This window comes from Chiloscyllium punctatum, chromosome 40 (genome assembly GCF_047496795.1).
Source record: "Chiloscyllium punctatum isolate Juve2018m chromosome 40, sChiPun1.3, whole genome shotgun sequence".
NCBI classification, from domain to species: domain Eukaryota; kingdom Metazoa; phylum Chordata; class Chondrichthyes; order Orectolobiformes; family Hemiscylliidae; genus Chiloscyllium; species Chiloscyllium punctatum.
In genome coordinates, this window is record NC_092778.1 from 48,923,165 (window position 1) to 48,937,475 (window position 14,311).

Below are 14,311 nucleotides of genomic sequence, written 5' to 3' on the forward strand. Positions count from 1 at the left end.
GAGAGTATTAACTGCTGGGGACTTGGCTCTGCAGTCTGGACTCACCCAAGAGGCAGTCCTGCCAAGGGTCTGTTAGCTCCTGATCCCCTTCTCCACATTTTCATGGGAAAGGGCCAGTTTTATGGCTTACGAGGTCCAGATCAGGTTTGCTTAGTAGCTTCCTTTGCATCTGGATATTATTAATTCCACAAACTAATCGATCCACTCCCTGAAGCTTTGACCTGGATTCACAGAGTATCACCAATTTCCGCACTCTCGTCAAGAATTCAGTAACTGGTTCCCAAGGAAGTCCATCTACAGTGTTAAACCTGTAATGCTGCAATATTACAGATAATTTAGGGCAAAGTGGTCCGCTACCATATCTATCAGTTTGTCAAAGGATCTTAGTCCCAGGGTTGCCGGTTAGGTAAAACTCTTCATGAAGGTGAAAGTCACGTGTAGTTAGGAGGATGATTTAATGTTGGTGACCCCTTCTACTCTTTTTCCTGAAACAGGTATCTTATTCTTTCAGGGTACTAGGACCTATCCTCCACACCAGCATCATAAGGATCCCTAACAGCAGCATTTTAAATGTTTAAATGTTCTTGCTGGGTTCAGTGAAAGGTAAGGCTGTCAAAAACTTTTCTGACTTTTCTTTTCAGGAAGAATAACCCAGGAAGCCCAACTGGAAAGGAACATCACTTACTGTTGAAGACCAAAACAGAGCCACTATGCGGGACAGACAGTTCTGGAGACTATCCTCCCAATGAAATCAGAGAATGTGTTGGAGACATTGCTGGTGTTATTTCTCGAGCATTGTTGTAAAATTGGAGCACAGGTCTCACACTGAAATACCAGGAGTGTGATAACCATTGTTCTTCACACTAAGACTTTTGTTGATTTACAAAGGTATTTATTGTCAAATACATGCTAGCATAGCTTGTAGAAGGATGAGCTGGAGACCTGATTCAGTGCTGGATCTCCTCTTAAATCGTGTCCTTTTGAGAAAGGTGACTACCAAAGTGTGGAAAGTGTTTAACATATTGCACAATCTCTGTTTTAAAAGGTAGAATATTTGACTGACCAGATCTGGATTAATAGTTTTGCTTTAGCAACATTCAAGTACAGTCTAAATTTCTTGTCAGTAGAATTGAAGAGATCAAGAACAGTTTGCAAATCCAGACCAGAGTAGGAAATAGCACTGTAGTCATCGCTTACAGTAGGTCACATATGTCTATGGTGGTCAGTTTACTTTTGGCACGAGAATAACTGAGTTTTAGTTGGAGAATTCTAGGCAGAATTTGATACTTACACCAGAGGACAGTTGATTTTGATGCAGTGAATTACCACTGAGGTAAATTGTAAATAGTATGGTAAATAGTATTACAACCTTATGTGACACCAGTCTAGATTTTAAGCCAACTGTTTCAGATCTCCCACTCAAGACTGTGTGGTCATATCATGAAGCAGTTGCAGGATTGTGACGACATTTGTTTGACATCCAAATCTCTGGAGAACAACCCATACAGCCTTGAAATATGCTGAACAAAATGCTTTTGTCAATTTTCTTTTAAATTTTATTTATTCAAAGGATGTGGGTGTCACTGGCTAGGCCAGCATTTATTACCCATTCCATATTGCCCAGAGGGTTATTCACAGTCTTTGATGTTGCCCGTGGACCTGGAGTTACATGTAAGGAAGACCAGGTAAAGATGGCAGATTTATTTCCCTTAAAGGCATTTGTCAACCAGATGGGGTTTTCTTGCAATCAATAATGGTTTCATGGTCATCTTCAGACTCTTAATTCCAGATTTGTACTGAAATCAAAATCCACAATCTGCCATGGCAAGATTAAAACCCAGGTTCCCAGACAGTACCGAGGTCTCTTGATTAATAGTTTAATGATAATACCACTAAGCTATCACCTCCCCACTTTGCATTCACTTGATGAACACAAGAGTTCTTGGCATTGGATTTGTCTAGTCACAAATATCATGTCAGACATTCCTCATTTAGATCCAAAGACATTTTGGGCTAAATTTGAACAGAAATTGGTGAAGTGATAATTTTAATAAGTTTCATTGAAGGTTTCTGACTGTGCGCCCTAGCAATGGTGCTCATACTATTCTCTGAAATTCATTTTTATCAGCTATGCAACATGCCGCTATGATATCCTGCTCATCTGGTCTGTCCTCTTGCCAAATACGTGCCACTGCCAGGACCTCCCAAGATTCCCAGTGCCATATTTAAACAAAGTTGTGCACCAGGTAAAATGCTGTTTGCCTGGAGCTGCCCTGCACTGTTCCTACGTGTGAAGAATTGCTTCAGAGATAGACCACAACAAAGGCAAGTTAGCATCTCAATTTATAAACAGGGAGTTAGAAGACCAGGAGGATGGAATAGTGCAAAGAAAGCCCACCTTATTCCACTATTCAATTACCTTAACTAGAGGAGACTGTGATTGTTGATGATACCGAAACCTCCATGTCTTAACAATCAAGAAAGAATCACCATCTGTTGCTGTGCTACTTCCTCATTAATGCCTCTGTGAATGTTTCCTTAACATGCCCAAACCTCTTATCCTTGTACATGACACATTCTCTTTTGTCTCCTACACTAGTGGATTCTACACAGTTTCCAACTTGAAGACAGAAGCCCCTTTGGACACCTCTTCCTCCTCCTCAGAGGAAGAAGCCATAGATCTCTCACAGTACACATGTGCAGGACTGCCTCCTGCAGCCTCCACCAAGCTCAGATGCTGACACCTCAGTGGGTATTTCAGCTAGATTATTGTCACATCTCCATAGCTGGTGAAGGGAGAAATACTGCCTATCATAGCACTTGGCTAACTGACAGACACCAGGCTCAGGCAGAAGAGCACCCTAAAAAGTGTTAGGAATTGACACTTTATACAAATGCACATTCAGACACAGGAGCATCAGACAGGTTTTTGGAAGCACGAGGCGAACTGGTTCGAAAGTTGTTAAGACTCCACCAACTATGATGGAAACCTTGGGTTATCAAATTACACCATTTTGCCTGGCATAGTCAATCAGATTTTTCATCAGATGACTGAGGTTAACTTTTGTGCGTTTTCTAAGTGCACTGAACTACCTTTTTCCTCAGTGTTGTCATTTGGTTCAATTCACTTCGATTGAGTGTAGTCCTGGAAAAGGACAAAAGTAAACCAGATAGTCTAAAAAGAGGAAAAGCTGATTTTACTAAGTTTATATGTGATTACCTAAAAGTGTAATGATAGCAGTTATATGAAAGTAAATCATGTTAGATTAATAAGAAGCATTCAAGAAGAAGGTTGTGAAAGTTCACAGCATTCATGTTTCTATGATGAGAAGGGTGAGACTAATAAATCCAGAGCTCCCTGGATATTAAAAGGATTAAAAAAGTAAAGCTTATATTAGATACTCCCCTTCCTGGACCTCTCCATTACCATCTCTGGCGACCGACTAACCATAGACATCTATTACAAGCCCACCAACTCCCACAGCTACCTAGACTACAACTCCCCCCACCCTACCTCCTGTAAAAACGCCATCCCTTAACCCAATGCCTCTGCCGGATCTGTTCCTAGGATAACCAATTCCACCTCAGAAAGTCCCAGATGGCCTCCTTCTTCCAAGATCGCAACTTGCCTTCCCAAGTGGTTGATGATGCCCTCCAACGCATCACCGCCCTTGAACACCCCTGGTCCTCACCTTCCCCACCAAGCTCCGCATACATTGCATCATCCTTCGCCACTTCCACCACCTCCAAATGGACCCCACCACTGAAAATATATTTCCCTCCACACCTCTGTCAGTGTTACAGAGAGACCATTTCCTCCATGACTCCCTCATCAGGTCCACACCCCCCTACCCGAGGGATCTATCCACATCAGTCAGCAGTTTACCTGTCCCTCTACCAATGTCATCTACTGCATCTGTTGCACCTGATGTGGTCTCCTCCACATCAGGGAGACAGGATGCCTTCTTGCAGATAGTCTCAGAGAACGTCTGGGACAACCGCACCCACCAACCCCACCACCCCATGGCTGAACACTTCAACTCCCCCCTCCCACTCCCACTCCATCAAGGACATGCAGTTCCTGGACCTCCTACACCACCAAACTGGTACCACCCGACGCCTGGAGGAAGAATGTCTCATATTCCGCCTTGGGATCCTGCAACCACATTTCCCCTTCCCCCACATTATCCCAGTCCCAAGCCTCCAACTCAGCATCACCCTCCTGACCTGTCCATTACTCTCCCCTCTGACCGATCATCTTCTCCCTCACCTTCATCCACCTATTGCTTTCTCAGCTACCATCTCCCCAACCCATGCCCTCCCTTTTATCTCTCCCCGGGCCACAAGCCTCATTCCTGATGAAGGGCTTATGCCCAAAACATTGATTCTTCTGCTCCTCAGACGCTGCCTGACCAGCAAAACTCTCAACTCCTGGCTCAATATTATAGAAAACCTAGAGGAGGAGTAACATTAATAAAAAGAGGCAAAGAAAGACAAAGAGCATTAAAAAATATTGGCAAGGAAAATCAAGACAAAAAAACACAATCGCAGTACTATCATGTTGCTAAGAACTCAATGATTCGTGACACTGCTTTTTTCCAAATGAAATTTGCCTTCTTCTAATAGCAATTGATCATAGGGATTCCACTTAGTTTTGAAGGACAAGAACATGACCAAATTTCATGGTATCTGAATAATAATTAAGCAAGAAGTTAAAAGGATCTTCAAGAATGCCTGACAAAAATCAGTAAAAGAATAAACTCTGACCCATCCAATTCTTTGTAACTAGCTTGGTTAGTTTATGGAAAAATACACAAGAGGATAACACTACTGTTGTACTGGGAAAAAAAAATTCACTTTGTTATGAAGTGAAATATTCTGAGTCACAGTCTGATTACCATACACAAGCTTTCTTTCCAACTACATATGAAATCATAGAATACTTACATCAAGTCCACACCAATGCTCCAAACAGCATCCCACCCAGACTCAACCCTGTATCCTATCCCTTTGGCCCTGTATTTCCCATGTCTAATCTGCTCAGCCTGTACATCTTTGGGTTACGGAAGGAAACCGGAGCACCCAGAGGAAACCCATGCAGACACGGGGAGAATGTGCAAACTCCATAATGACAGTCACCTGAGGATGGAATTGAACCCGGGTGCCCGGCATTGTGAGGCAGCAGTGCTAACTACTGAGCCACCTCATTGCACGAATACCTATTTGTATTAAAGAACCTGAATCAATTTAAACACCTTGCAGGATAGAGTTCAGACACTAAATTCCACTGACGGTAGTCACTGTTTGAAAAGTTTTCAAACATCAGCCACTTCATGTTTTTGTGTATTATTCTGCAAGGGCTACTTGAGGTCAGCCATAGAATGGTGCTTTTTGGCCCTTGAGTAAAACGCTTAGGCATGAACAAAGACTTATCTCCAGATAAACTATAAGTGCGAAAATATCAGCATTCACACAGTTGACAACTGACCCAAAATGGAGACCTTGCTCAGGAATTCCTCATACATCTTCCGCTTTCTCAGTGTGCTACCCTGATCAAAAAGAAACAATATATGGAAGTTAGTTGATTTGGTTCAGCAGTTGTTACTTATTTGCTTTTTAGCAGTTAAAACTTATCCACGTACTACGTAGAATACAAGCCATGAGCAAAAACTTTGGTAAAACAGACAATGTATATTTTCAAAGATGTCATTTCTCTGGATAAATGCACTTCTAATTTAGTATTATCCAATGTGCTATGTTTCCATTTCATAACGGATTTCATTGAAACATTTCAACAAGAAAATATTCAGTCAATTATTCCTGATCTCTTTTCAATTTACTTTTAAGTTCATTCAGACAAAAATATTAGCATTCATTATGTTCAATTAATACATTTTAGATTATGAATAAAAATTAAAATTCACATTGGTCAATTCAAAACACTTGGTGATTCAAAAGTAAACTGTATGACAGAATGAAAGCTCCTTGCCAAAACCATAATATCCTCAGAAAACTATAGAATAAAACTGAATTTGATTTATTCAGACACTTTAATGGCCCTGATTATCAAGAATAGCAAACCCAATATAAATTATAAATAAACTCTCTTGTTTTTCATTTTCATTCAAAAACAAAAGGATCACTGAACGCAATATTTCAAAACACCTGGAATCCCAAGGGATAAAACAAAATTTGACTTACTTAGCAGCCCTGCTAACCTTTAATTGTATATTTGAACAATTACACTCATTCATACAGGTCAGCAAACCTTCCCTAAACAATAGGGATGAGTGATTGTACAAGGTTCACTTATTCAAAGTCACCTTTACTTACTTAATGCATAAAACAAGGTATGTTATCAGGGCTGCTTCTAAGGCTAAAAGAGATAAAACAGTATACCAAAGGGTCACAGCACTCATGTTTTAAATTTTATGAGACGAGACAGGTTGTACTCATCCTTTGAACCTGATTACCCTAAAGTTATTCTACATACTCTTTTGTGCATATGTGGTTATTAGAAAGGTTTTAGTTTTGTTTTCTGCCCAAGGGAGAGTGGTTGAGGAAAGGTACTCCAAAAACATGGCAGGTAATAATGCTGATCCAAAATTAGATGGCAAAAAGAGATTAATCACGAGATCACAACTTTGATCACTTTTAATAAATTACATGTATTGTGTTTAACAACTCTTTTATTCATGAAGAAAATCTTGGGAATATTTCCCAGGTTTTTTTGTTACTGTGAAAAAAGCTTACATTAAGCATTTAATTATTTTTAGTTTCATACTTAAAGTTCCAAAGAAATTAAAACAACAATTCTTTTTATTTCCACTATTGTATTTTAGTATATCCAACATAATGTACAGAATGTAAGAATACATTTTGTATGGTGTCTAATTATCTCCCTTACCATCTTTTCCTTCCTAGTTTTTAAAGTACACATCATCTAAGCCACAAAATGTTCAGTAAGTACCCTCTCTCTAAAGCCTCCACCACTGCCATCAAGTAGGTAAAAATGGTCCAGCAACAAATTTTTACTCCAATGTTTTCACTCCAAAGCCAGCTAACAACCAGATTGTGAACTTGGTTAAGTTACACAGCAAATTGTCTCTGATAAGATTGCAGCTCTATATCATCGTCACCTCTATCAGTGCCTCATCTGTCTCTGTGGTGGGAGACTCAATTCCTTCAGCTTAATGCTGCTCGGGCTGAATTAGTCACCTCAAATCACGACAGAATCCACTCCTTTACTACGAATTTGATCCCACTCAGTGTCTATCTCAGGCTGAACCAGACTGCTCACAATGGCCTGCAGTTGTGGAAATTGAAATTTGATATCCTCTGTCATAAAGATCACTTAGTTGAACATCTGTAACATTACAAAACTTTATTACTTAGTGTATTAATTACCCCAGAAATCTCCTCACTGGTCTCCAATTTTGTGCCCTCGATACAGTTCAATTTCTCAAAAACTTAAATCCTCTTCTGCACTGGGGCAACACGCTCACCATACCAACCTGTGCTGATCTACATTGATTCCCCAAACCCAATGGCATAAATTTGAAAGCCTTTTGGTTGTCTTTAACTCCCTGCATGGCTTTACCAAAATTTTGTATGTAAAATCCAAATGATTAGATTAGATTACATTACCTACAATGTGGAAACAGGCCCTTCGGCCCAACAAGTCCACACTGACCCTCCAAAGAGTTATTTTCTCTCTTCACTTGAATAAGGATTTGTTTAACTGAGAGGAAGGAAAAGTTAACATATGCCAAAACCTCACTGCCTTTCTGTAATTTTTCTATTAGGAAGTAAAATGAAGCAGTTCAAAATTCTTGCAAATCAATTTTTCCCCCTGTCTCCCTTTGTGCTAAATACCTCACCTTTGTCAGGTGCTCTCCGTTGAAGATAGATCAAGATCCGTAAATTACTGTTTCAAATCTTACAAGCACAAATGAGCATGTAACTAATTAATTGCACGGAAAACTGGTGAACTATCAAACTATCACGGTGGTAATACATCACTAAAAATTATGATTGGTTCACCATTGATATTAGAAAACAATCTCTGTTATGCTTTGGCAGACAAGCTATTCTCTGTACAGAAATGGCCATCAGTACTCATCTATTTCATCTCATATCAATACATTTTGTTTTGATACTTTCCTATTCCTTATGGTCTGCTGGTAGGAAATGGTTGTACAAAACTGAAAAATCTGAAACTACACTGATGACAGGCAAAAGTCAAACCCAAAACAGCAAGAATAAATAGCTCTTCACAGCATGAAAAGTCAGTTGTAATTTGTTTCAGAGTTTATATATAATTTAGAAGGGAGTGACTTCAATTTTTAACAAGAGATACTTACAAAATCAATGTTTCTCACACATTTTTACACGAAACCATGCAAAAAAACGAATTTCCACTTCTTCCTTTATCAGCTTTTTTTTATACTGTGCATTTCTTTCCATTTACGATGCCCCAAGTTAAGGTAATATTGAACACAAGTTTCATATGAGAGACTGGTCAGTTGTTTGTAAATAAATATAAAATAAATCCAAAAACAAGTCCAAAATATTCTGCAGTCACATAAAATTAGAGTTGATTAAAGTTTGTGTTTCAGGAATTAACTGAAAAAAATATTAAAATAGTTATTCACAATAGCTTTCTGCTTCAGACTAAAATGATCTTTCTTAATCGACAATTCCCTGAAACTATAGCAAAATGTAGAATGGCAATGTAATTTAAAACAAACCATTAGAATGCGTCTGTAGCTGTCTCTATCTATTCCCCACAGCTTGAGGTCTGTCTTGGCTTTAACCGTTGCGGCTCTTGGTGTGCCGTAGATTAGAGCAAGCTCTCCAAAACTGCCGCCTTCTCCAATGTTTGTAACCCATTCGCCATTTACATAGACCTATGCAAAAAAAAGCATATGCCAACCAAGTCATGTCTCTTTTCTTCTCTTTCAACCAGATAAAACATGTTGATATTTCCTCTTCCAATATTCTTAGCTGGGGTAAAAAGGGAACAACAGACCCTTAGCTTTGTTTGTAAAGCACAAAAACGAAACATTATGATTTGCATACAGGATTTCAAAATCTGGCTACTTAAACAGGAGGATACAACTTCCTTTTTAGCTTACAAGTTTGCATGGTTTTACAGACCCAGTAACTTTGTATTGCATTTAAAACATGTAGCATCAAAAAACAGAACTAGGCCAAAGTTTTAAATATTACAATTATCAAAATCCATAAATTTGACACTATTTCATCACATTTTAAATAAAAGGTAGTAATAACATGTAAAAGATAGATGGAAACTAAGAGAAATACAATGTTCACATAATGGCACATCATATCATAAAGTCCCTTGCTATTGCCAGGCCCATTCTTGTAGGGATTAGAAAATCTCAAGTAAACTGCTTGAGATTTCTGGTGTCACCTAAATCTTCCCAAGGTTTTATCAGTGGTCCATGGCATCCGGAAGTTCCACACCTTACCCTCATGTGGACATGACTATAATAACAGAAAATACAATGCCCTAAAACGTCCATAAATAAAAACATAAATAATCGTATAAATTAAAATAGAGATACATCTCAACTCCAATGTACTTTTCTGACAACATGTTTTGATCCACAAGACTTTCAAGATGCATACATATGGAAAGATTACTTAATGGGATGTCTCAATTAAATCTGAAATATACAATTAACATACTCTCAATTTTATTAAGCAAACTGTTTCCATCCTGAAGGCAATAACCTGTTGCTTGAAGTGCAATATTGGAGGATTAGTTTAATATAGTTACTAGCCTTGCATTTGATTACAGTGCTGTAGTAGTGAATTCCACAAGCTTACCACTCTGACGAGCCTGAAGAAACTTCTCATCTTAGTCCAAAAAGCTTTACCTCATATCCTTAAACTATGAGCCGTTGTGTGGACCATCCTTCTTGCATCTAACTTGTCGAGACCTGTTCAAATTTTGTCAGTTTCGAGAAGATTTACCCTCATTCGGCTAAACCCCAGTGAATGCAATCCTAACCAATTCAATCTCTCCTCATATTGGAGTCCTGACATCCTAAGAATTAATTTAGTAAACCTTCACTGTACTTCCTCTACAATCAGTGGATCCTTCCCCAGATAAGGAGATCAAAACTGTACACAATTTTCCAGGTGTGGCCTCAGCAACGTCCTGTAGAATTGCACTAAGGCAGCCTTGTTTCTATACTAAAATCCTCACTTTGAAAGCTAACATATAGTTTGCCTTCTTTACTGCCTGCTGTACCTGCACTTCACTTTCAGCAACTGGTGAATGAGGACAGTTCCCCTTTATAATTTATAGTCAGTCAAGCATTAATCCGCCTTTCTAATTTTGCTAACAAACTGGACAACCTCATCCACACTGTACTGCATCTGCTATGCATTTATCCATTCATTCAGCCTGCTCAAATCACACTGCAACATTTCTGTATCCTCCACAAGTTGTACTTCCATCCAGCTTTGGTGTCATCAGCAAATTTTGCAATATTACATTTAGTTCCCTCATCTAAAGGGCGGCACGGTGGCACAGTGGTTAGCACTGCTGCCTCACAGCGCCAGAGACCCGGGTTCATTTCCCGCCTCAGGCAACTGACTGTGTGGAGTTTGCACATTCTCCCCGTGTCTGCGTGGGTTTCCTCTGGGTGCTCCGGTTTCCTCCCACAGTCCAAAGATGTGCAGGTCAGGTGAATTGGCCATGCTAAATTGCCCATAGTGTTAGGTGAAGGGGTAAGTGTAGGGGTATGGGTGGGTTGTGCTTCGGCAGGTCGGTGTGGACTTGTTGGGCCGAAGGGCCTGTTTCCACACTGTAGGTAATCTAATCTAAATCATTAATATATTTTGTGAATAGCTGGCATCCTAGTACTAATCTTACAGTATCCCACTAGTCACTGTCTACTATTCAGTAAAAGATCCTTTTATTCTTACTGTTTCCTGTTTGCTAACCAATTTTGTATCCATCCCAAAACACTACTCCCAATCCCATGCATTTTAATTGAACACATTAATCTCTTATGTGAGACATTGTTGAAAACCTTTTAAAAATCCAAATAAACCACACGCACTAGTTTTCCTTTGATTAACTCTACTAGTTGCATCCTTGAAGTATCCCATTAGATTTGTCAAGCAGGATTTCCTTTTTGTAAACCCATGCTGACTGTATCCGATTCTATTTCCTAAATCTACTGCTACAAAATCCTTGATAATGAACTCTGGCATTTTTCCCACCACCAATTACATAGTCATTGGTCTGTAATTCCATGTCTTCTCTTGACTATCATTTCCAAATAGTGGGATTACATTAGCTACCGTCCAATCTGTAGGAACTTTTAGACTCTGAAGAATCTTGGAAGATGATCACCAATTCTAGGGCCACTTCCTTAAGTATACGAGGAGGTAGATTATTTGGCCCCAGGTGTGTTATCAGCCTTCAATCTCCATCAATTTCGTCAACAGCATTTCTGTATTTGCTTTAGTTCCTCCTCTTACTAAACACAGCGTTCCCTATCATTTCTAGTATACGTGTCCTCCTTTGTGAAGGCAGAGCAAACTGTGAATTTTGTTCATCAAACATTTGTTTGCTCCCCATTATAAATTCCCTCATATCTGACTGCAAGGGACCTATGTTAATTCTAGCAAATCTTTTTCTCTTTACATATCCATGAAAACATTTAGAGTTAGTTCTCATATTCCTTGCAAGCGTATTCTCATACTCCATCTTCCCCTTCTTAATCAACCCCTTGGTCCTTCTTTGCTGATTTCTAAATTGATACCAATCTTCAAGTCTATTGTTCTTTCTTGACAAATAGTATTAGATGCAAAAACACTATACAATCTTTAACGTCCCTCAATAAGCCATGGTTTGGCCACTGTTCCCTGTGCTTGCTGAGAGGAAAATAATTTTTGTAGTTCAGCTATTTGCTGTTTGAATGTTTACCATTATCCACTGTCATTCCTTTCAGTAAGGTTTCCCAGTCTATTGTACCGGTTATGGACCAGGTCAGACCCCTGGCAAAACCAACATAGTATACAAAATCCCATGCAAGGACTGCACAAAACACTACATAGGACAAACAGGAAGACAGCTAACGATCCTCATCCATGAACACCAACTAGCCACGAAACGACTCGACCAGCTATCCTTAGTAGCCACACACACAGATGACAAGCAACATGAATTTGACTGGGACAACACTACTTTTATAGGACAAGCCAAACAGAGAACAGCCAGGGAATTCCTAGAGGCATGGCACTCATCCACAGATTCAATCAATAAGCACATCGACCTGGACCCAATATACCGGCCACTGCAACGGAGAGCTGGAACTGACAACTGGAAGTGGCAGATTCAAACCACTACAAATGCCGGAGGAAAGATCACAGAAGCGCTTCACAGGAGGCTCCCAAGCACTGAGGATGTCACCTAGACAGGGGACGAAACGTTTGCAACATAAATTCCCAGCTCGGCGATCAGAACCACAACAACGAGCACCCGAGCTACAAATCTTCTCCCAAACTTTGGACCCTCAAAACATTTCAAGAAGTTAGCCCAGACCGTAACTTTGCTCACTGCTTTAAGCAGGTGCAAAGTGGATATTCCAGTAGAGATGCCGCTGGTCAAACCATTTAGTTTTAAACAAAACAATTTATTTCCAAGATTACTGAATTAAACACAAACAAAAGAAAACAGAATACAGAATAACAACCTATCTGAAAATCTGACAGATTATCCAAACTTAATGATGCTGTTCCAATACTTGCAACAATCCCCATAAACACCCCTTGGTAAAGGGGAGGGGGAGAGAGAGAGAGAGAGAGAGAGAGAGAGAGAGAGAGAGAGAGAGAGAGAGAGAGAGAGAGAGAGACAGAGAGACAGAGAGACAGAGAGAGAGTGAGGGAGAGAGGGAGAAAAAGAGAGAGAGAAAAAAGAGAGAAAGAGAAGAGAGAGAGAAAAGAGAGAGAGAAAAGAGAGAGAGAAGAGAGAGAGAACTGGCAATAAGTTGAAGTTATTGCAACAATATCCAGTGGAAGCAAGTAAAATGCATGAGACATTGGAATATATTAAAACATTGTGTTAATTGTGTTGCACTGTGTTAATCCCATTCACTTTGTCATTGGTGTAAGTACATTTATAACTGAAGGTTCTTGTTGCCATAGGACAAAAATAATATGGCTGCTACTGAAATGATAAAGAAGACAGCAATTAAAATAAATGAGTGGATGGAAGGATTGGATTATGAGAGCAATTCTGCAAATCTAGCATGTTCTCACTGGAAACGTGACAGAGATAAGGGATATCATTGCTCTTTTCAAGATGCCAAAGGGACAAGATAATCTAAAACATAGGTTGTTTTACCTAGCATAGAAATAACGGAACCAGAGGACACAACCTTTTCTTGAGGTATGGATCGCACTGTTATAAAGCAACAATTGTGTTCCCCTGCAAACCCGCACTATAGAAAATAAAGCTATGGAAAACCGTTACAGAAAATTGCCACACCCGTTCAGTAGAAAGTCTGTGTTATCCAAACAACGTCCACAATTCATCAAACACATTACAGGCAATTTGCGTTAACAAAACGCATATTATAGCAGAACGACCTGTAGGTTAAACTCAAAACAATATACGCAGGAACATTATTTTAGTGGTCAGGCTACGGGACAGAGTCTCAGAGACAGTACTAGTAGAAAGTATTGAATCACTCAAATGCAAGTTAGAGATTTTTTTTTAAGAAAATGTCATGATATATAATCTGAACTATGAGCAGTAGTTTGGTTGGGAAAAATCTGGACTTCAAAATTATAATTACCAAGGTTCTCTGCCACTGGGGTTTTCTTTTTTTCATGTCAGAGTCTACTGTAGACTAATTGGTCAGAATTAGTGCTATGATTAGCCAAGAACAACTTTTCCATATGAGATAGCAGGCAGAAATTTTGATTAACCTTGGTCTTTTTTGTCTAATAATTACAGAATTACATTAAAAATTATTTACTAAAGTTACTGTGTAATAATACTTGAACATTATTGTAGTAATTAGTTGTATGATAAATTGATTCAATAAGTGAATAAAAAGGAGCTGGTAGCACAGTGGTAGCATCCCTACATTTGAATGGGGAGACCTGGGTTCAAGCCTCACCTGCTCTAGAGATGTGTAATAACATCTTAGAACAAGTTGATGAGGGATAAGTAATTATGGCTTCAGCAGATACTGATGTGAGCTAGGTAAAAACAATGACTGCAGATGCTGGAAACCAGATTCTGGATTATTGGTGCTGG

General features: G+C 39.3%; 1 protein-coding gene across 2 annotated transcripts in view; it reads right to left on the reverse strand.

The window, feature by feature from the left end:
* Positions 1-14,311, reverse strand: part of prkar1b (protein kinase, cAMP-dependent, regulatory, type I, beta) — a 202,919-nt gene that overhangs the window by 50,629 nt on the left and 137,979 nt on the right. For both annotated transcript variants that reach the window (XM_072559834.1, XM_072559835.1), the window contains exons 7-8: positions 8,751-8,909; positions 5,489-5,549 (exon numbers count right to left, since the gene is read on the reverse strand). In XM_072559834.1, coding sequence (XP_072415935.1) covers positions 5,489-5,549; positions 8,751-8,909 — 220 coding nt within the window. The remainder of the gene's footprint in view (positions 1-5,488; positions 5,550-8,750; positions 8,910-14,311) is intronic.